We start from the raw sequence: 22,138 nt of genomic DNA, 5'->3' as shown, positions 1-22,138 counted from the left end.
ACACTGCGCTGTCTTGTCACTGCCAGGATACTCCTTGGCGGTCAGCAAACTGTCGTTGGCCCTACTTACATGAATCCTATGTCCGAGCGATACAACTCTAACCCTCAAACTTCAAGGTGATTCGTGTGTTGGTTGATAGCGACTCCTCAACCCTTGGTGGATTAGGCCAGCGCTCAGCTTACGTCAGTCACATTTAACTACCCTATTCACATCTTCCATCGTTTTCGTCTTATCTTCACCAAAACCCTACACAAACCAACGTCTACGGCATTGCCACTGAACATGGAGTCTATCACAACTGAGCCACCGCAATACGACGTTCTGTTCAAGGATCAGGACTTTCCTGGCTCACTACCAACCCCAAATGATACTGAGAGTGGGGAGCCATTGCCAATTGATCGGACTTTCTGCGACAAACTTGTCAGGATCCGAAACGATTTTATTATGAAGTATGGCCCTGAGGTAAAACCTATAGAGGCTCATAATATGCTTTACGTCGCGAAAAACACGTCCCTGGTGGTACCTAAAGTCTATGCTATTTATCAAGGGAAAGAAACACCCCAAAACTTCACATATATCCTCATGCAACATATACAGGGCAAAACCCTTAAGGAGCTGTGGCCTGAACTTGACGGGACAAGAAAGACTTCTATCGCCAAGACCCTTCGCGATTCACTCCAACAGCTTCGGCGGCTACAACACCCAGGCTATTTCGGCAACATCGACGGTGGACCACCACTGGACGACGTGTTTACAGGCACCCAAGGAGGCCTCAAAAATGTCACATCGCCCTTCGCAACTGAAGAAGAATTGATAAACTCAGTCATTCGAATCTTCTCACTCGAAACCAGATCATGGTCGGTGAACTTAGTCAAATATTACCAGTATGTTCTACCAACTGTTCTTCACAGCAATAAGGCTCCCGTCTTCACGCATAATGATTTGCAGAGGAAGAACATTATGGTGCAAGATGACGGGACTATTGTCATTATTGACTGGGAGTACTCTTCCTGGTATCCCGTCTACTGGGAATACTCGACCGCCATGTTTGCTAATGGTGGCTGGAGGGACGACTGGGGTGAATACTTGCGAATAATTTTGGATGAATATCTTAATGAGGCAGTTTGGATATGCCAAATGAAGACTCAAATGTGGAGTTGAGATGGCAGGAGAAATCTATGTGTAAATCGGACTTTCAATATGATCAAGGTGTTACTAAGAGCGACAGTCTTTAGCAGGTCACGTATCGCTTGAATTTCATCTCAGAATACCAGTAAAGTCCAACTGTTCCATCTGCCATCGGTCGAAGAACTCGAAACCTGCTATATCACCACCGAGGAACGAGACCTGATCATTGATATCTTGAGGAAAACTTGGATCCGACTGCATCGCCACGTGCACCGACTCGTCCTCTACGTTCCCCTCTTGAAGGCCATGTGTTTCTACCTGCGCAACATCATGAAGTGACGACGGGTATAGCTTATTCTTTGAGAGAACCATCTCAAACGCAGGCAATGCTCTTTTAATAGCAGGGGTATCCTGTATCTGGTTGAGAGCGAGCATGGTGAACTGGATTGATACGCGGGCCATGGATCGTGCAATATCCGACTGCGATGAGTCCAAAGCGGACTCTATGTGCAGTGCCAGAAGAGCTGCGATGGTGGTTATACTGTAAATGTAGAGTCAGATACGCCAACTAAATCCGTGGGATAACAGAACTTTACATACAAGGTCGTCGGAATTTTCTTGATGATACCGCTCAGAAGTACTTTCTTCAGGATCGAGTCAAGTTCGAGGGTAGCGTCGCGAAATCGATCTCGCGCCCACTTACGTACATCCTCACTGCGGATCCCCCATCGCCCGCGACGCAGCGAACGACACACGACACACTCAAACCTGTAGCTGGTTGTTAAAACCTCAAGCAAATACATTTCGTCATTTGTTGGGGAGTCGCTGGGGGTCATTTTAGCAGGCAAAGACATCCGCCACTTGTCCAGTGGTTGCATTACTCGCTGCATGTCTTGTTGTGGCTCGCTCGAAATGGTCTTCGTGAGCGTGCCGACTGAAAAAATTAGTTTTATCAATGTACTTGGCGTGTTAACTTACATATTTGAGCCAACTCGCTGTGAGCTACCAGGGATGCCTTTTGTTCATGGGTTATCGGCGATAATAGATCGGACAATAATCGCAAATCTTCGTCCTCCCAGTCATCATTTGTGAGGGGCTCGATCGGAGGTGCAGTTGCTAATAGCCGCAAGTTCTGGGTGTTGACAAAGAAATAGAAGACATCGGCATTCTTACGAATAGTTAGTCTAGTATCTTATGTAGTCCAATATGCGAAATACTGACATGCAAAACCCACCAGATCCGCCGGTAGAGCTTTTGGGACTCTTCGTTTCGGGGACGTCTGACTTATCGTTAGTCACCTAGCGGGTTTAAATTTGAGTAAACTGACGCGTTGGTGTTGTGCAGACCCAACCTGGACGCCCATCGGACTGAGTTATAAAACCAGTAATGGAAGTCTCTGTCCGATGGATGATCAGGTACAATGTCACCAAGAATCATGCAGCCCTGCAGCATTGGGAGGGACCCTCCTTGGCAGTGAAAGTCGTGAAACAGCTTAGCCTTTAAGAAGAAAGACACATGGGCCGCTGAGCGGTCGGTATAACCGCATTCTTGTATCACTTCTATTGGCACATAGGAGCATCCAGCTGTGGATATCGCGTGTAGAAGAAAGAGTGAGCAGTCCCCTGATCGATAACTCTCCATGAAGTCAACTCTGTTCAGTATTGGGGCGAAGGGATAAACGTGGTCAAAATACGCTTTGACGAAGGCGTCCCTATATAATCTTAGATATGCAAATCGTAAATAGAAGGGTCGACGTACATATGTTGCGGAGCAGGCAGCTTGAACACACCTTTCTTGGTAAGATACTCGCTATCAACTTCATCAAGTTGCAATAGTGGATTCCAGCCACGTATCTGGGTGTGCAAACAATTGTCATCGTCGTTTCCTGCAGCATTTGCAGCCTCACCTGGACCAGTGGCACTCTTGTTGACGGTGTCTTGCAAAATGTTCATATAAAGAAGGTCGGGTTGAGGCCGACGTGGTAGATGGATTTCCAGTGGGTCAGGGCTGTTATGTGCGTGTGAGCTACCACCTTGACTTGCATGGATAGATCTGTCAATTGGGGTAGTATTCGAGTGGTCGGTCGCGTTACTGTGAGTATGCGAAAGACGACTGTGGGATACAGGCTGTTAAAACGCGTCAATTAAGGATTTCGGACTTCAGTGACATTGGAATGCTACTGACTGTCGGTATGAGGCCATGATCCTCAGGGAGAGTTCCCCGTGACTCGGTACTCCGGCCTCGTCTAGAACAACAAATAGTTAATCAATCAACTTTAGCTAGGCTATGGTTAAGAATTAAAGAGCTTACAGGGTTCGGCGTTTGCGAGTTGACAGAACACAGTCCGCAGTAGTCTCTCTACTGACGCAGCTACTGCAAGGCAACCCAATGCTTGCGGCGTCACATTTGATCTTGCGCGCTCGGCAAGGCATACAAGCCTTGGTTATTTTTGGTGCTGAAGGACGAGGCATGACGTTTTGGAGTGTATAAAGCACCACTGAACTTCATTTGCCGCGTTTAGGTTTCGGGGTTATATGAATTGCATCTTGTAGAAGTTAAATCAGGTTTCGATCAAAAAGCCGCGGGTTTTTGTCTCGGCGTTTTAGACCGGAAATAATGACACCCCGCTATGAGCCTGATGCTGGCATCGCTAGACTTTCATCGGGACTGTACTAACTAAGCACAAGGGTCCTATTATTAAGTCACTCGCAAATTACAGAGACACATATTGTGAAAATGCCCATATTGGGACTTTGGAATCATGAAAGAGTACCAAAAGAATTAAAAAGACACATATCATGACTTGATACACCGGTTATGTATCTGTAACCCCGACGCTGACTCCGCGGGAAGATGGATCTTGAACCCATGCTTAGATATACTTTTTCATCCCTTTCGTTTTGCTTTTATTTTTCATTATCAATTTGAACATGATCCGTTGTAATCCATAGACGATTTTGGAACCAACAGTCTATCCTCTAGTTTCTTCGTTGTTACAAAAGACCTAAATACTTGGTTCATCATGACTTCCGGTACCCCTTCACTATCCTCCGGAACAGTTGCGAATGATACAACCGTGGAATCACAACAGCAAACTCGCACCTTGTACCAACGCGTGTCAGTTGTCTTTGGTCAACGGCAGATGGATACCAAGGATCTTCTCAGCCAAAAATATCCAGGAAGTGGCACCAAAGAATCTCCATATGTCATCACATTCCAACCCAACGATCCTGAAAACGCTATGACATTCCCCAAATGGAAGAAATGGTTCTTTACCGGCCTTCAGGCTATTGCAACTCTTGCCACGACCTTTGCCAGTTCAGCTTACTCAGGAGGGATGAAGCAAGTGATACGATACTTCAATGTGTCTTCAGAGGTTGCCACACTCGGTATATCGCTATATGTTCTTGGCTTCGCACTAGGACCCCTGGTCTGGGCTCCTCTGTCCGAAGAATTTGGTCGACGAAAGATATTCTTTGTCAGTTTTATGGCTGGAACAGCATTCGCCGCCGGGGCTGCCGGGGCGGATTCCATCGCGGCGTTGCTGGTTCTTCGCTTTCTGACTGGATCCATCGGGTCGGCACCTCTTTCCAACGCACCGGCTGTGATTGCGGATATGTTTGAAAAGTCAGAACGCGGTATGGCAATGTGTATGTTCTCTGGAGCACCATTTCTAGGACCTGCCATTGGTAAGATCATCATTGTCTGTCCAGAGTATCTATGACTAACTGTCTCAGGCCCCATCATAGGCGGCTTCTTGGCTCAAACTGAGGGCTGGCGCTGGCTTCTTGGACTAATGGCGATATTCACCGGCACTATATGGATCGTTGCATCACTTATCATTCCAGAGACTTATGCACCCTATATCCTCAGAAAGCGAGCTCAAAGACTATCAAAAACTACAGGGAAAGTATACATCTCAGGTTATGATGCAGATAGACCAGCGAGGTCCGCAGCTCACCACCTCAAAGCGACTTTGACAAGGCCGTGGGTACTTTTGTTCAAAGAACCTATCATCTTAATCTTATCTATCTACATCTCCATTATTTATGGCACCATGTACATGTGTTTTGCAGCATTTCCCATCGTTTTCCAAGGCGGAAGAGGCTGGAATCAAGGTGTTGGCGGACTTGCGTTTCTTGGAATCGTTGTTGGAGTTGCACTGGCCATCTTAACCTTTGTGTACGAAGACAAGCGATATGCCAAGGCAGGTCGTACCAGAGGTGCTCCGTTGGAACCCGAAGATAGACTACCACCCGCAATGGTGGGCTCTGTTCTTATCCCTGTGGGCTTGTTTTGGTTTGCGTGGACTAGTTTTGATAGCATCCACTGGATTGTCCCCATCATTGGTACTGTCTTCTTCGCCTGGGGTCTTGTGTTGGTCTTCATGGCATTACTCAACTACCTTATCGATTCATGTAAGCGCGTCAAACCTCCCACACCATCCAGTGCTAATAGACATCAGATGTTGTCTTCGCTGCGTCCGTCATGGCAGCCAACTCAGTCATTCGATCCCTTTTCGGCGCTGCCTTTCCCTTGTTTACAAAGCAGATGTACCAGAATCTCGGTATTCACTGGGCAAGCTCCGTGCCGGCATTCCTGGCATTGGCATGTGTACCTTTTCCGTTCTTGTTCTTCAAATATGGGCGAAAAATACGGATGAAATGTGAATATGCCGCCGAAGCAGCCGCCGTCCTCGAAAAGATTAGGACACAGGATGCTGCAATTACTGAAGAAGATGCTATGGAGGAGGCTGAGGAAATGTGGAGAGCTAGCAGACATAACAGTCGTGCCAGCAGAGTATAGTCTCCAGTTGCGACATCGAACGACCTGGTTCAAGGATTGGTTTCAAGTTTTCAGATACAGAGAGATTGGGCGTGGTGATATGCGTCTGTTAGGAGTGCTATGGGAAGTGGCGAAGACGGGATCATGGCAACTGTATGTAAAATTAGATGTTTCTAGTGGCATGGACTAAATTGACGTCGTACCACTCACTACATATCACAATTTCATTTTCGACATAATGAAAGCCCTCTCGAAAGACATAAGATAAAGTAGAAGCCGATCAGGTTAAAGTTTAGCTTGCCAGCCGAACAACAGAGATGAGCATTGCGCAATTCGGCGAATGTCGCTCGGCGCTACTTCTACACCCGAACTCTGGGCTATAATGCTACCATAAACGACTCCACAGTCATGACTAGGTCGTTCATGTTGTATTCACTTGCCGATCGAACAGGCTTTATTCCTAGTCTCCTACCTAAAGAGGCGATAAACACCTTGAACCCGCATGTCGTGGGGCAGAGCCGGGTTGATGATGTTTGCGGGGAGGCACGCAAGTCCTCTTGGTAATGGCGATCGTCATGGGTTTGAGTGATATAAAATAAACAACAAATTCATCTTCAGTCTGTAATTTCTCATCTCCATCAGTGCTGTACACTCTGTGTCACCATGAAGCTTCTTACGAACATTGGCACGTTGCTGGCTCTTAGCCCAGTCCAGCAGGTTTCTGCAACACCACATACTGGAGAACACTACAACCTCGTCAAGCTCGAAGGATATGGCAGTGTCTCTGGAACGACGGTCAACAGTACCCTCACCAAGAAGGATCTACCTACGACTGTGGATGCATGGATGGGTATTGACTACGCGCTCCAGCCTACAGGTCATCGACGTTTCAAAGCCGCCGAATGGCCCAAGCCTTTCAAGGGCGTCAAACGCGCCGACAGCTACGGAAAGACCTGCATCCAGGAAATTGCATCCAAGACACCCCTCGAGTCACAAAGCGAGGCTTGTCTCAACTTCAACGTGTTCCGAACCAAAGGCGTGCCGTTGAGCAAGAAGCTCCCCGTTCTCGTGTGGATCCATGGCGGCGCATTCTTCTCTGGAAGCTGGGCTAGCTTTGACGGCGCTGCATTCGCGGCTTCATCAAAAGAACCTATTGTCGTTGTAAACTTTCACTACCGCGTCAATTCCCTCGGCTTTCTTCCATCTAAGCTCTTCAAAGACGAGGGTCTTTCAAACCTCGGTATTCGCGACCAGCGACTACTGTTTGAGTTTGTTCAGAAACACATTGGAGCTTTTGGAGGTGACAAGAATGCTGTTACTATCGGCGGTCGCTCTGCTGGTGGACACTCAGTTGGAATCCATTACTTCCATAACTATGGCAAGGACAACAAAGCGTTATTCGCCCAAGCCATCCATCAATCTGGATCTGTCACGTCAAGAGCCTTCCCCAACGATACATATCCCTTGTACAAGACTCAGTACGACGAATACACTGCATACCTTGGATGCGACAACAAGAAAACCAACAAAGCTACCCTCAAATGTCTGCGAGAAGCAGATATCGACAGCATCAGAAATATCAGCACCAAGATCTTTTACGATTACAATGACGTCCTGACTTGGCCTTTCCAGCCAGTACAGGGAGGACCATTATTTGAGAAGCCCGGCTCTCAGTCCGGATACGATGGAACATTCTATCACGTTCCCACTATTACTTCAAACGTCAACGACGAGGGCAAATTCTATACGCCTGGCAATCTTGAGACAGATAGCGAGTTCTTGGATTATCTCCACAACATCTCGCCTGCTTTAACAAAGAAGGACTTATCCGAGCTGAGCGCCTTGTATCCTGATCCGGCAAAGTACGACAACTCACCCTTTGCAAACTCGCCAAACAGCACTCAGTACAACCGGATCTCGGCCGCTTGGAGTGACTACGCTTATATCTGCCCTGGTCAAGAGACAGCATACCGTGCCTCCACTGCTGGCGTGCCTACATGGAAAGTCCGCTTCAATACCAACAACAGCTTCCCTGCCTGGCAGGGAATTCCACACACAGCAGACACTTCATACACATGGAATGGGGAGTCTACCCAGTACCCCGAGATTAGCCACATCTACCACGGATATCTTTCTAGCTTTGTCACGGCTGGAAATCCCAACAGTCACAGGTACCCTGGTAGTCCTGAGTGGCCAGCTTATCACGGAGATGATGAGTCACCACTGCAGATTGTTGTTCAGCCAGGGGATACCAAGGTAGAGAAGGACGAAATCAGGAAGGAGGCTTGTCTCTGGTGGAGAGACCCAGAGAGAGCTCCTAGACTTAACAAGTAAGGCAAAGACATAGTAGATACAATAAGAAATAAATTTGGCACTACCAATATTGTAAAGAAAGCAGTGTCTAATAACAAAGAACTTCAAACGTGAAACCAATATCTATCTAAATGTAAAAACCTACATACTTCAACAGCAACGACAGTCCTCCATTCTGAGCCAATCTTATCGACCATTAGGCCTTGGTGGCTTCAACAAATCCCTCACTGAAAGAATAGTCATTATATCCCAACTCACTCTTAGCAGCATAGAAGTATTCCCTCTTGTAAGGCGTCAACGGAATACCATTCTTGACGCGGTAGACCAGGTCTGGGTTCGAGGTGAACCATCGACCAAACGCAACCACGACATCCCACCCCTTGTAACTGCCATCAACAGCTGCCGAAACGTTTTCAGGTAGATAACCACCACCCACAATGACGGGAGACTGGTTATCCCACATCTCTAGGAAGTGATCAAGGCTTGGCTTCTTGTCTCCCCAAGGGTTAACATTATCTCCAGGAAGCGTATGGATTGTCATGTCCGTCTGAGCTGGGTTACCGCGTGGCTCGACAAAGGAGATGTAAGCCAGTTTGTACTGAGCTTCCTTGAGTTCCGCAATAATGTATCCAAATTGATCCCAAGGATTGGCAGTGTAAGCAGCCTGGAAGGTTGCAAATGGACTGAGTCGAATGGCTGTTCGTTGGGCTCCGACTTCTTCGGTGACAGCTTTGACAACTTCTAAGAGGAAACGGGCCCGATTCTCAACTGAGCCGCCCCATTTGTCCGTTCGGTTGTTGACGCTCTCGCTGATGAACTGATCGATGAGATATCTGGGATGCAAAGATTAGTCGCATGCGAGACTTTCAAAGTTGGATATACTCACCCATGGCAGGCATGGACCTCAACACCATCACCGCCCGCATCAATAACATTCCTGGCAGCCTTTCGAAACTCATCAATCTTTTCCCAAATCTCCTTCTCAGTAAGCGCCTCGGGAGCAACAGGATATCCTTCCATGGGGATATCGCTACTAGACGAGTATTTGTACCCACGACTCTTGAGGTAGTTCGGGTCTCCTGCTCTTCCAAGATCCCAGATCTGCATGAACATGTAGCTTCCCTTCTCATGCACGGCGTCAAAGACCTTCTTCCATCGCTGCACCTGGTCGCGGCTGGAAATCCCGGGTGTACTGGGAGCTGCTTCAGCGGTCTTTGAGATGCCAGTCGCTTCACTTATGACCAACGTTCCTGGTATGCCGGCGCGGTCGCTGTAGTACTGAATTACTGAGTCAAGTGGAAGATGATCGTCATCGTTGCGAAGACGGGTCATGGGGGCGAGAGCGATTCGGTGGGAGAGGTTGACATTTCCCAGCTTGAGGGGTTGCCAGAGTTTAGATTCAGTGGACATGATGGAAGTCTTTGACTGGTTTTCTTGTGTTTCTGTATCTTGTATCGAATTGTGGCTTCAGCAAAAGATGAGTTGTTGTTGTTTATTAACTCAGAGCCGATACGCGCATTCTTGACATATTTAAATATTCTTGAATCTGTGTCATAAGTTTCAACGTTGGTATTTTATTGATTGTTAAGCTTATTTCCAAATATTGATCATGTTTCATTCCTTATGATGTTCCTTCAGACGTGACTCCATTCCGTGGCGGTCATGGCATTATTTAGGTCTCAAAAATGCCATTATAAGACTCCACGGCGTTCCGGAGAATAATTATTTTTAGAGGGAACGCCGCGGGGCAGCGCCGTGGAATCCACGTTAGAATAGCTAATAAGATTTAGCTGCAGGGCGCTTATTATGCTTAGAAGTTAGATAGACAAAAAGGCTACTGAGTAAATATTGCTGTATTTCACCACACTAACAATATGTTCATCTGATAGACGGTTAAGAATGAAGACGAAGTAAAATGGCAATTTAATTGCGAAATAAATTCTAACTATATCATTGAAGATTAATAAATATACGTTGCTCCGTATTCCAATTCTCCTAAATGTTACAGCCCTGTTCCTCACTGTGCCACAGCCAAGTTTGCGTTCTGCACATGCCCCCCCCCCCCCCCCTCGTCCAAACCCATGGTTCCAAATGACAATATGTACAGTCTTAATGAGCCATAACTCCTCCCCAGCTGTTTCCTCTAACCCAAATTCTCTCAATTCCAGGATCATTTAACCTTGCCAGTTGGCAAGATTAATCACTTCTCTTGTGGTAGCACAAAACCCAGCCGAAATCAACAGGGTTGGTGCTAATAAGCGCAGGCTTGCCCTCTGTAAACTCGGTACTGCCAAACTGGATACCGTACTTGTCTTGGTATCGCTGGCAAACAACGTCCTTGACATCAGGGGAAGGAATGTCTGGAACGTTGACGCTGAGGCTGATGAGACGCAGCTCAGTGACGGAGTACTTGAGGGTTGTGAGCTGTGCGAGGGGAATTCTAACGGGCTGCTGGCTGTGGTCGTTGGCATTGACAACCATGACGTTTGCGTATGCAACAGGGGCCTGGCGTGCTGTTGGTTGGGCTGAAGTCGCTGAGGCGAGAAGCGCGACGGCGCTGGTGATGATGGCGGTGAAGTGCATGATGGAGAAGATTGTATGCGTTTGGTTGTAGATTGCTTAATGGACAATGTTAGAAGTGGATGGAATATCTTTTTGGAATAAGTTTAACAGAAAATGTCATGAACTCTTATACATGCAGTTTGTCCTACCAATATTCACCAGTGCCACATTTTCTACATGTCAGGTATCTAATAATAGTATATCGAGGCCTCATCACAGACAGCGCAGCAGGCCTTGGCTTAATGCCGTGTGACGCGCTCATAAGCACTTGCAAATTTTACGAGGCATGCACTGAATCCCTAGCCCGTATCACCCTATAATAGTCCTACAATGCTGATCACGTTATTCTAAGACATCTCGAGCCAGTAAGACACCCGAGACTGAAACATTTTCAATGAGTAAGCTGTCGATCATGAGATAATTCCTTTTCAGGGTGAGACAACAGGCTATGGTTGGATGGGGAGATTAAATTATTCCTATACAACGTAACTTCCAATTCTTATGTTGGATCTCGTATCACCTTTTGCTGTTGTACTTCCCTTTCCCTAGTGGTTATGAGCGTCTTGGCTTGTTGTCGGTAATAGCGCTGGGTATATCCTAATGTGGCTATAACATGGTTATTGTGGGCGCAGTCCATCTCGGTAGATGATACATCGAATATGCCTTGCTGTGCACCGGATTCCCCGGAATAATTGCCAATATCATGTTAGATCAGCTGGCGTCTTTTAGGTACAGTTACCATAGTATTTTCTCATCGAGAATCATCGATTTCCCATCACGAGTTGGATGCATTTATTGTCTGTGTATCCCCAGACATTGAACTTGCTCGCATCATCTTCATCTTCATGCCCACTGATAGGACTGAGTAAGATTGTATTCATCTATAAATTTCACAGGACGCGAATTCCTCCTGACAGTTGAAGTAGATCCCTCATAGACTCAGCCTCTAAGACAATCCAACAGCGGCTCGAACAGCATCGATCAGAATGTTATTGTAGTCGCCACCAGCCTCGTAAGTAGCAAATCCTCCAAGTCCCTTGGCCTTGACAAACTTGCCCTTCTCAGTGAAAGATCGTGCATTGTCATAGCTGACGTAGATCTGCTTCTCCTCATCGTAAAGGAAGGGCTGTCACATGAATTAGCAAACGTGCTTTAATTAGATAATCAGGCTTTGACTTACAGTCTTGCTGCACTTGTCCCAAGTGTAAGCAATACCAGGTGCAGGGTTACCGCTAGCATCGAGGAACTTGGCCTCCTTGATAAGACTCCAGAAGGGGTAGGTGCCGCCGGGAGGGTTAGGGTTTCCACAAGCGTCGATGAGAGGATCGTTGTCCCAGCTGCTTCCCTGGAAGCGATCGGTGGAGTTCTGAGCAGGGTACAGGTTGAGCTTGTGGTTCTTGTTGTAGGCGGATGTCGCGTTGACCTTGAAGCCGTGACCATAGTTGGGCATGCCAAGGACGATCTGGGAAAGGGGGATACCAGCATCGTTCCACTTAGTAACAGCTTGGTTACCAGAACCCATGTTGTTGCGTTCATCGCAGGATGAGTAGAGCGCGGCGTTGGGGCCGGCTACGTTTGACCAGCCACCGTAAAGATCGTAGTTCTGTACAAATGTTATTAATAAAAACTCATTCCTTCATAGCCATGTCAGCTTACCATAATCATGAGGTAATCCAGTACATCAGCAAAGCCCCCAAGATCCTTGGATGGGGCACCATCCTTATCATTCCAGGGCAACAGGGAGCCGGCAGCAGTAAGGTAGAGGTCCTTTCCAACGGGGTCCTTGCGAAGCTCCTTCAGGAACTCCAAAAAGTTGGCAGTATCATTCTCGTTGATGGTGTTGCACCCAAGGCCCTGCCTGTTGGGGTACTCCCAATCAAAGTCCAGACCATCCAAGGAATGCTCCTTGGCAAAGTCAACACACGTCTTGACAAAAGCAGTGCGGTTCTTCTCGTTGCCAAAGTTGGTCGAGAAGTATCGGGCGCCAGTCCAGCCACCGATGGAGACAAGAGCCTTGACGCCGTTCTTCTTGGCGGCGTTGACGAAGCAGCTCAGTTCTTCAGGCTGGGACTTGGAAAGGTCAAGCCCACCATCCTCAGTGGTCTCGGCAAAGGAGTACTTGGCGTCGGTGTATTTATCCCAGGGCATAGCCGAGACAGGGAAACCTCGGTTGGCATGGAAGCCAGCGAAATAGGTGGAGGCTACAAGCTGCGGCGAGTTGTTCGCAGCAGCAGTAGCGCCGGAGCTCAGGCTCAAGACGCCAACCAGCGAGGCTGACAGTGATTTAAGAGAAAGCATGGTTAAATGAAATGACAAAAAAGAATGTATGAGGTCAAGTTGGAAATGAATGTGTGTTGCAGGAAGGAATAATATTGTTTGGTGTGGCGAGATCTGTACGACTATATATCCCCCTCCCCCTCTTTGTCCCCTTTGTGTACTTTTGTACAACAATAATAATAGACTTTGCCTTCCGGTGAGATTATGAGGCGGCATGAAGTGCCGTATATTAAAAAACGTCAGCGCGCCCGTTTTTTCCGTCCGTGGACGCGTTTCAGCCTTTGCGGCAGTTCAGGAGATCATCTCTTGGGGGCCCGACTAGGAATTAGCCTGAAGCTTAACTGTAATATTCCCCTCTTCCAGAAGCTCCGTCATTTCCGCTTGTGCCATGCTGGGGCTTGGGCTTATTTGAGCTACTGAGGCTTGGCTGCGCTGACTGCGCTGTCAGCGCGGTGGAAGTGAGCTGTTTCTTGTTTTAGCTGATGTGTAAATTGAAGGATTCCTTCTAGAAATGTTCCAGAGACCGTTGAGGCGTCTGTTGGTCTTTTAGACTGTTAATGCCGCTTGAACGTAGCCTACGCAAGTGGTCTCTACCGTTGAGTTAGGGCGATATAACAAGGTTTTGTGAAATTTCCCAGAGATCCGGCTTGGGTTACTTCGTGTTTCGATTAACGAGGCATTTGTTCTCCCTTCATCAGTCTCATCCCACTCTTAATGCAACACAGTTCACAAACGTCAGCAATCTCATGCAATTGCTGCAACGTTATGCATGGTATTAATTATGCATCTACAGACATCCTTTCGCGTCTCTGCCTGCTGTTACTCCGGGTAGTGTGCCGAGCTTGGTAAAGATAATCTGCCCCAGGTACATGTCGCATCCAGTGCTTTGACCGTTGTTTCCGGTTCGGCATGCGCCGGCGCATTGGTCTACCGTTTTGAGTATGGTCAATTGAAGATGTTTTACATTCTGGAACAGATTCATCCTGCTACTCAATTTGAACAATCCTCCAAGAAGCAAAGCTCCAATGTGAAGACATCACACCAACTCTCAGGACAACAATAGTGTCATGTCCACTTTCTAAAATATTTACCGATATTTAATCAAATAAATGACCTGGGTAGCAGAAACATTGACCCCCAAGGCTTAGGGTACAGAAATAAATAGCCTAAAGAGTACTGTCTAAGCGGCATATGATGAGCTAATAATTTTATCCCTTATGCTTTTAGCGGAGAGGATGACTTGTCAAGATAAGTATAGGGTAGTTAGACTAGTGCCAGATTATTGACAAGCTCGGGATCTCTTTCCTCTTCTCTCATGTACTTATCGGCATACTTTTGCCCAAGCGCTGACAACTGACAATCCTGTGGAGCTACTCGACTCATCCTTATCTCACCACCAGCGACGATAAGCGATCCGACTCTTTGTCTGGGGAATGGTTGCAGCTTTGTTTAGTGTCGATGCTTCGGGATCACTATCTTTGTTCATTACTCGTCGTGTTTGATCTGCATATCCGGGGACGAATCGTGATGCATACTGGCTCAGCTGATTTCGTGAAACCGGCTTAACACGGCTCCTACTGATAGGGAGTTACCATTCTCTTTAGGATTCTGGAATTGTTCCCAATAGAATCATACGTTGAAACATAGTGGTCACTAAAATGGAAGACCAAAGTATGGGGAAACAAGTAACAGTTTCCGAACACATTGTATATATAAAGTGTCTTGACGACGATATCATATCCAACATCAATCACTCCATCATCACAAACAATAACAACTACTACTCAATCATCTTCGAGTACAATTCTTTCTCATCCATCTACACTTCAAGTACTACCCATAGCACGACAACATGGCTGCCCTCAACGTAGATACCCTCGACATGTCCCTGTTCTTCGGAACGCCGGACCAGAAGAAAGACTTCTGTGATTCCCTCCTCCGTCTCCTCAAGAAGCGCGGTGGTGTCAAGCTCGTCAACCACAGCATCCCTTCCGAGGACATCCACGAGCTCTTCGCCCAGACAAAGCGCTTCTTCGAGCTTCCCCTTGAGACAAAGATGATCGCCAAGCACCCTCCCCAGGCCAACCCCAACCGCGGCTACTCCTTCGTCGGCCAAGAGAACGTCGCCAACATCAGCGGCTACGAGAAGGGTCTCGGACCCCAGACTACCCGCGATATCAAGGAGACTGTCGACTTTGGCTCCGCGACCGACGAGCTGGTCGATAACATCTGGGTTCCTGAGGACAAGCTTCCAGGATTCCGCAAGTTCATGGAGGGTTTCTATGAGAAAGCTTTCAAGACTGAGATGCAGCTTCTTGAGGCTCTTGCTATTGCTCTTGGTGTTTCAGCGGACCACCTCAAGTCTATCCACAACCGCGCCGAGAACGAGTTCCGTATCCTCCACTACCCAGCTGTCCCCGCCTCAGAACTCGCCGACGGTACCGCCACACGCATTGCCGAGCACACCGACTTTGGCACCATCACCATGCTTTTCCAGGACTCTGTCGGTGGCCTCCAAGTCGAGGACCAGGAGAACCTGGGCCACTTCAACAACGTCGAGTCAGCCGCCCCCACAGACATCATCCTCAACATTGGCGACTCCCTGCAGCGCTTGACCAACGACACATTCAAGGCTGCATGCCACCGCGTGACATACCCTCCTTCCATCAAGGCTAGCGACGGCGAGCAGGTCATCCCTGAGCGATACTCTATCGCTTACTTTGCCAAGCCCAACCGCAGTGCTTCCCTTTTCCCCCTCAAGGAGTTTATTGAGGAGGGCATGCCTTGCAAGTACGAGGATGTTACTGCTTGGGAGTGGAACAACCGACGAATTGAGAAGTTGTTTTCGTCTGATGCCAAGGCTTAAGGGAAACTGGATTAAATTGTGAAAGAGGTGTAAATAGTTAAGCATAGCGTGGTTTTCAATGATTTCAATTACTTTTAACAATATTTGCCTTTACTTAGTGATGTCTTCCTGTTTATGAGATGTCCCGACAGCTCTAATTTCCCTCTTTCATCATGTATCATGTTTATCACGACTTCTCTCGTATTATTTGCCTCGAATATCGAAATGATTTCTTGTTTTATCTATTTCGCATCTGACCTTAGACGAATCTGCCACAAGTCGTATCTGAAGTTATCTTTGCCATGCTTCGATAATTGATATGATCCCCAGAATTGTTGACTAGCGACAAGTTCAACTTCGAGATACCCACAACTAGACCCCGGATTGACGCCCTTTCCCATGTCATGTCAAGATTTCCCCACAGAACAGAGCGACTAGCATATCTATCTAATAGCTGTCTACCTATCTTGCATCTCGACCCCATCACCAGAGAACGAAACATGGAGAGAACCCGCCCTAGAACCTCCTAGTCCCAGTCTACTAGCCCAGAACAAGCCTCGATTTGACTCAGTCTACCGCTGATTGGTTGGTGACCCGGCTGCTCCGAAAGATAAGTGTGTCGAAAGAGGAATGAGATCCCGATTTCCTTCCTCTTTTCACCACCTGTTTAAGCAAACTACCCCCAGGTCCCCTTGCGAGGCCTTCCTCATTCGTTTTATTACTTACAAAGGCCTCCTCTTCAAGAGTTCTTGCTGGACTTTGCATACCGGATTTGGATCCAATCGTCATGGGTACTTCTTCTCGATCGAGACGCACGCACTCTTTCGGCGGGTGTAAGACGTGCCGCAAACGACATCTCAAATGCGATCAGTCGTTGCCCAAGTGCAATCGATGTACGCAGGCTGGATTGGCATGCGAAGGTTTCACGCCTGCTCTGCGGTGGTTAATTTCTACAGGGAGAGAGGTTTATGATAGACAGCCAACACAGGCGGCTGAGGTTGGCGCAGAGCAATACTCAAGACGGCATTTGTTTACTGGTAAGTCCGACTTTCTTATTATACATGTAAGCCTAGATAGTGGAGCTGATCATCTTTCGCAGAGGCTGATAGGGAGCTCATGAGCAATGCTCTCCTCAAAAATGTCCCTTACACAGTGACAGCTGCCCTCAACCAAATTGACGAAGAGTCAAAAGGTCTTGATGTTCACGATGATGCAGCGAGTATTTGCGAAGTCGGACCCTTCCAGGTCTTCAAGTTTGAGTCTTCCCAGTCTGCCACGACTGCCGTCTCGGACCATGTCTCGTTTAACGAAATGGACCTTGATACTTTGAGTGAACCTCAAACACAAGACTTTTCAGAACCAATTGACAACGACCCCGATCAGCTAGTTGATGAGACTGTTGTCCCTAATGACTTCTCAACAACATCACTGGACTTTTTGCACTGGGGCGACTTGTTCACATGGGATGTCAGTGTTCTTGACAATCCACCCCAGCTACCTTACGAGAACTTTGACGCACTACCCATGAACATCAACTGGCCCGAAGAGTCTTTCTCAGAGTCTTTGGATGCGATGATACCGTTTGAGCCTGTCACTGACGACGTCGCATGGCCACAACTGGATCTCAAGACGGATGCACCACTGCTACTAAAACACTTTAACGACGATGTCATCAGCCAGATGGGATCTCTGCCTATCAATGAGAAGTCTGCGTGGAGGACTCTACATTATCCATCTGCTATCATGACACTGAGCGAATTGACCATGTTGGAGGTGAACAAGGACCAGATTAAGCGTGCCAATCTGTCTACCTTTTATGCACTAATAGCAGTGTCCGCGTTCCATCTTTCACTAAACCCCATCACCTTCCCAAGTCTCGCGAGACCTGGCGACCATTGGGAGTCTGTGTCAAGTCGGGCATACGAAGCAGCCAAGCAACACCTCAGAGTCAGCCTCGAGAAGGAATCGCAACCAGGGCCGAACAAGGCAAAGTACAAGGAGCAATTAATGGGCATAAGCGCTGTGTTGGCAACAGCAGTAAGTAAAACATTGGTTCACTAAACGATTGTCACAACTAACATGCTCAGCTTCTTTCGGGAAACGAGACAGATACTAGATGGTGTCTCACAGAAATGGAACGCCTCATCAGCTGGCGCGGTCTCACGAAACCCAGTATCTCCCGCCGCGCTCGCCTTCTACATAATATCTACGCTTGGATGCGCATCGTCTCCGAGAGTCTAAACGTCTTTCATGACGAAAACCACGCTATCGAAACACCGTTTACCCGGTCCAATGGCAACGGCAGCGCCAACACCAGCAAGTCAGCTGCTGTCCCCGTACAGTCCATCAATCCGGACATGACGCTGGACAACTTCCTCCACCTTGAACCACGAAAGTTGCACGGCCAAAAGGCAAAAAGAGACATTAAAGACATTCACCTGGCGGATGTGTCACAGGACCATGAGAACATGTACATGCAGATCTATGGTGTGCCCGAGACGTGGCTCAGTCTCGTGTCGCAGATAACAAGACTAGCAAATGTCATGGATCGACTTTCTGCACAGAAAAAGCCAGACGCAGAAGCGCTCATGGCTCTCCAGCCGCGGGCATCATATCTTGAGAATGCAGTGTGTCTTTTCCGCTCGCGACACGGCAAAGGGTCTCCTTCAATGAGCGCGAGCCCCAGTTCTGCTCCCGGCGGTACACCACACATGCACATGGTGCGTGCCTTGGCCTCGGCACTTGTAATATTCTTCTACCGTCGAATTCGCAAGGTGAACCCGCTGGTTCTTCAAGATAGCGTCAATGATGTCGTTGATTCGCTGCACGCTTTCGACGAGGCGCTCGAGAGGAACAATCTGCTCGGGCCAGGAACGGCATGGCCTGCATTTATCGCGGGTGCGGAAGCAAGAGGGCGGCAAAGGATCGACATCGCGGAATGGCTGGACAAGGGGTTTTCTAGGAGCGGGTTCGAGAGTTATAAGTCTTCGAAGGAGGTACTTAGTGAAGTTTGGAGGAGGCGAGACGCGGCCGGGGGAGGGATGCCGAATGGGGACGTCTGCACATGGATGGAGGTTTGCAGGGATTTGCGTCGCTGGCCGTTAGTTTCATGACGGAGTTATGATAATGATAAATGACGAATTTATGCAAGTAGTTTGTCAATGGCGCCGTGCCTTGTCCGTGTAATGGTTGACTGTTGACTGCAACCATGGTCGGGCGCTAGCGATTGTGAGTGCTGGTATGTTCGGTTCGAATGGAGGCATTCTGCGCACGATGCATCAAGTGTCTTGAAGTAGGCAATACGGACATGTCTGCTTTCGAGGGTCCGATCGCTACTCACAGCGACCGGCGATAGCGACTGCAAAGGTGAGGTGTGCAGTACAAAGCAAGAGGATGCGATGCCATCATGCCGCTGCCCTCTGATTGCTTGTCTGTGCAGGTGCGACATGCACTATGGGCTTTCAGGCGACATGACGGAGTCGCTCAAAGACCTCTGTCGATAAGTCGCAGGCATCCCAGGGGATCAGAAATGCCCCACGGGATTCAATCAGACAGTAACCATATTGACTCAACGACCGCCCGCGACAAGCTCGTGTCCGACTCGGCGAAGAGGCAAATCGTGTGTGTGCAGTAGGATATATGGATCGGTTCGACAATGATAACGTTGGAGCGGGTAGGTAATTGTCCAGCACGGTCGTGTGCGAAGAGGGTTTGCTGAGTTCTTCTCAGGTGTCGTCTCGCCTCGGGAGCTGAGAAGCTGAGGGGGCAGTGTTGGTCGTGGAAGCGATGTCACAAGACAATGGAGGGAATGCGACACCAGGCCTAGAAGCTCCCCTGGAGGCCCGCCTGGAAGCCCCGCCGGAAAAAAAATGTTCAGTGGCGGCGCGACTGTCCAGGGGGACGACCAAACGCGCTGGCCTAGAAGTAAGCATTACAAATTGATCATTACTCTCAATTTTTTTTAGACATTAGAACAGATTGAAACACTATTCAATTAGTCTTTCCAATTTAACCCTGCGAAAGAACTCATACAGACGCAAAATGTAGTGGCGTCAGCGTACATCGAGCCAGACCAGCATCACGAATCAATGCGCTCAGAAGATCTTGACAAATTGGGTATCATTATTCGGGTATATCGATATATATAACGTATTATTATCGCGTTCATACATTTTCGCAGTATTTGATAGAACATTTCGATGTGCCAGGCGATATCGTTGGCGGTATCAGTATCGGCGCGCCTGCTGAAGAGGGTAGACTTTGTAGGTCGTAAAAGTCGCTCGGGTTCGTAGCGTTGGACGGTGATCTCTCGGGTCGGTCGTCGTGTTGTCTTTTTAGGTCCTTTACGAGGGCATAGAAGAAGGGAGTGTTGGCGACTATGCATGCGCAAAGGATCTCGATTGAAGCCCACTAGACAAGGCGTTAGAGCAAAACCACCACTCATATATAAACAGCCGACATACCATTGATCGGGACCTTTGCGAAACGGATTGGTTGAGTATTAGAGGAAGGCGGAGGATGGTGATGGCAACTAGCACAGCGCCCACGCTGAACAAGAAGCCAAGTTGTAGTTTCTCTTTGAGATCGAGTCGCAGGTGTCGCAGCATTGGAAAAGGGAGGATGATGAGGGCGACGTTGAGGATAATATTGCAAACTGCCATGAGGATCAAGTTGCCCACGGCGCGATTGCATCTGACTTCTGTCATGTTAGTGTTAGCGATTGTTTGGGTGGTGGCGAATGGGTGATCGTACTGCTATCGTCATAATCGAGCGTCCACATCCTAAAATAAAGTCTATCAGCGAGAGTTAGTTGTTGCTGAAGGAGAATCAAACGTACAGTGATATGGGTCGGCATTCGGCGAGGATTGTTATCAAGACAGCGACAAATGTGGCCATGATGAACCACCACAGCGCATCCGTAACCAGCTTGCCCCAACGAAAGACATCGATGAAGCGGGAATAAAACGCCAACAGCCCAAGTTTCAAGCACCACAAACTGTTCGTCCCAGGTTAGCACTTGTCACCCAATTGACTGAGTTATACGCACAATAATGCATAAAATATTCGTGCAGGAAGTAGCAACTTGTGCGAAAGCTCCCTGTCGCTGTCCAAGTCTTGCACATTCACACCCCAGCCCTCTGCCTCAGCCTCAGCCTGCGTTGCCGGATGGTAGGTATGATCCGGGTTGAGGTAGAACGAGTACAGGATACACAAAGCGCGACCGATGAGGGGCAGAATGGCAATGGTCATGTAAAAGTCGTCGATGCGCCAGCGACGATGGCATGTCGGGTGGATGTGACATCGAAACACCAGACGGTAGACGCAGCGGGCGATGATGAGGGCTGCACACACGCTAGTGGACGATATCGTCAGGGCTGCGTCCGGGGGCGATGCCATTCCTGCTCATGGCGTTGTTGTCTTTCACAGTAGATACTGAAGAGAAAGGAAGGGAAAGGAAAGTTACGGCTGTGGAGAGCGAGAGACGGAGACAGAATATTGGGACGAGATGGGGCAAATGCAGACGCGGGGGGCATGGAGAGACCCAAAATACCGACCGAGCAGGACGGATCCGGGGTAGTGGTAGCGGTAGTGACCATTTGTCAATGGTTGAACTGCATCTTGGCAAGACCTTGATCTAGCGTAAGCGGGCTAGATTGACTTTAGCCGGCCCATCGCTTGTCGCCATCGTTGAAGCCGTTGAACGGTTTTAAGCTGCGTTTACTACAGAGTAGTACTACTCTGTATGTAGTAAGTAGGGAGTCTCCTTTCGGCGCCAAAAGTTGGCCGACTCGTCTTGAATTGGCCGTCACATCGTCGTCCATGCTCGGTTCTGGCGGCAAATGACTTGCAGATCCCTGTACTTACAGGGACAGGCCACAAGTGTCTGTACCAATTTACCGGCAGATGATGTATTTTTGTCTCGGTTGCAGTGCAGCAAGGCTAGCTGACAGGGCTCGCCCAACTTGAGGAAATTTACAGTTTAATTACTCCGTTATTTGAAACTGGGAGGATTCACTGTTGCCCGAACACGAGTCAGAATGATACCAACCTGCTTCTTTCTTCTAGACTATTTCCATTCCTGATCGACACAGTTGGACATCTGTTTCTAAATGCAAGGGCCAGCCAAAGGTCAGTCAAGATCATCACTGGTGATGTGATGTGATGCGATAAACGAAGGCCTGGACTCATCAATCAGGTTAGACGATAACCCAATGCACAGACTTTAAA

General features: G+C 48.2%; 10 protein-coding genes across 10 annotated transcripts; 5 read left to right on the top strand and 5 right to left on the bottom strand.

Moving 5' to 3' along the window:
• Positions 1-282: 282 nt before the first annotated feature.
• FGSG_12487 (uncharacterized protein) lies at positions 283-1,161 on the top strand (the record flags this gene model as incomplete). The annotated part of the gene is made up of 1 exon (XM_011324250.1): positions 283-1,161. The coding sequence occupies one exon, from the start codon at positions 283-285 to the stop codon at positions 1,159-1,161; it is 879 nt and encodes a 292-aa protein (XP_011322552.1).
• Positions 1,162-1,257: 96 nt separating this feature from the next.
• Positions 1,258-3,599, bottom strand: FGSG_03207 (uncharacterized protein; the record flags this gene model as incomplete). The annotated part of the gene is made up of 8 exons (XM_011324249.1): positions 1,258-1,669; positions 1,729-1,896; positions 1,930-2,062; positions 2,107-2,312; positions 2,456-2,839; positions 2,887-3,254; positions 3,313-3,373; positions 3,439-3,599. The coding sequence occupies 8 exons, from the start codon at positions 3,597-3,599 to the stop codon at positions 1,258-1,260; spliced, it is 1,893 nt and encodes a 630-aa protein (XP_011322551.1).
• A 551-nt stretch (positions 3,600-4,150) lies between these two features.
• On the top strand, positions 4,151-5,934 carry FGSG_03208 (uncharacterized protein; the record flags this gene model as incomplete). Its single annotated transcript, XM_011324248.1, has 3 exons — positions 4,151-4,778; positions 4,866-5,546; positions 5,594-5,934. 3 exons carry the CDS (start codon positions 4,151-4,153, stop codon positions 5,932-5,934), a joined length of 1,650 nt encoding a protein of 549 aa, XP_011322550.1.
• A 642-nt stretch (positions 5,935-6,576) lies between these two features.
• On the top strand, positions 6,577-8,247 carry FGSG_03209 (uncharacterized protein; the record flags this gene model as incomplete). Its single annotated transcript, XM_011324247.1, has 1 exon — positions 6,577-8,247. One exon carries the CDS (start codon positions 6,577-6,579, stop codon positions 8,245-8,247), a length of 1,671 nt encoding a protein of 556 aa, XP_011322549.1.
• Positions 8,248-8,412: 165 nt separating this feature from the next.
• Positions 8,413-9,636, bottom strand: FGSG_03210 (uncharacterized protein; the record flags this gene model as incomplete). The annotated part of the gene is made up of 3 exons (XM_011324246.1): positions 8,413-8,453; positions 8,485-9,059; positions 9,113-9,636. The coding sequence occupies 3 exons, from the start codon at positions 9,634-9,636 to the stop codon at positions 8,413-8,415; spliced, it is 1,140 nt and encodes a 379-aa protein (XP_011322548.1).
• A 786-nt stretch (positions 9,637-10,422) lies between these two features.
• FGSG_03211 (uncharacterized protein) lies at positions 10,423-10,809 on the bottom strand (the record flags this gene model as incomplete). Its single annotated transcript, XM_011324245.1, has 1 exon — positions 10,423-10,809. The coding sequence occupies one exon, from the start codon at positions 10,807-10,809 to the stop codon at positions 10,423-10,425; it is 387 nt and encodes a 128-aa protein (XP_011322547.1).
• Positions 10,810-11,734: 925 nt separating this feature from the next.
• FGSG_03212 (uncharacterized protein) lies at positions 11,735-13,086 on the bottom strand (the record flags this gene model as incomplete). Its single annotated transcript, XM_011324244.1, has 3 exons — positions 11,735-11,914; positions 11,969-12,391; positions 12,445-13,086. 3 exons carry the CDS (start codon positions 13,084-13,086, stop codon positions 11,735-11,737), a joined length of 1,245 nt encoding a protein of 414 aa, XP_011322546.1.
• Positions 13,087-14,917: 1,831 nt separating this feature from the next.
• On the top strand, positions 14,918-15,931 carry FGSG_03213 (uncharacterized protein; the record flags this gene model as incomplete). Its single annotated transcript, XM_011324243.1, has 1 exon — positions 14,918-15,931. The coding sequence occupies one exon, from the start codon at positions 14,918-14,920 to the stop codon at positions 15,929-15,931; it is 1,014 nt and encodes a 337-aa protein (XP_011322545.1).
• A 766-nt stretch (positions 15,932-16,697) lies between these two features.
• Positions 16,698-19,318, top strand: FGSG_03214 (uncharacterized protein; the record flags this gene model as incomplete). The annotated part of the gene is made up of 3 exons (XM_011324242.1): positions 16,698-16,947; positions 17,010-17,947; positions 17,998-19,318. 3 exons carry the CDS (start codon positions 16,698-16,700, stop codon positions 19,021-19,023), a joined length of 2,214 nt encoding a protein of 737 aa, XP_011322544.1. The 3' UTR covers positions 19,024-19,318.
• A 756-nt stretch (positions 19,319-20,074) lies between these two features.
• On the bottom strand, positions 20,075-21,307 carry FGSG_03215 (uncharacterized protein; the record flags this gene model as incomplete). The annotated part of the gene is made up of 5 exons (XM_011324241.1): positions 20,075-20,320; positions 20,374-20,606; positions 20,663-20,691; positions 20,748-20,906; positions 20,958-21,307. The coding sequence occupies 5 exons, from the start codon at positions 21,305-21,307 to the stop codon at positions 20,075-20,077; spliced, it is 1,017 nt and encodes a 338-aa protein (XP_011322543.1).
• Positions 21,308-22,138: the final 831 nt, after the last annotated feature.

This window comes from Fusarium graminearum, chromosome 2, assembly GCF_000240135.3.
Source record: "Fusarium graminearum PH-1 chromosome 2, whole genome shotgun sequence".
Lineage (NCBI taxonomy): Eukaryota > Fungi > Ascomycota > Sordariomycetes > Hypocreales > Nectriaceae > Fusarium > Fusarium graminearum.
Note: the sequence above shows the minus strand (reverse complement) of the source record. Positions and strands in the feature narration are given on the sequence as shown.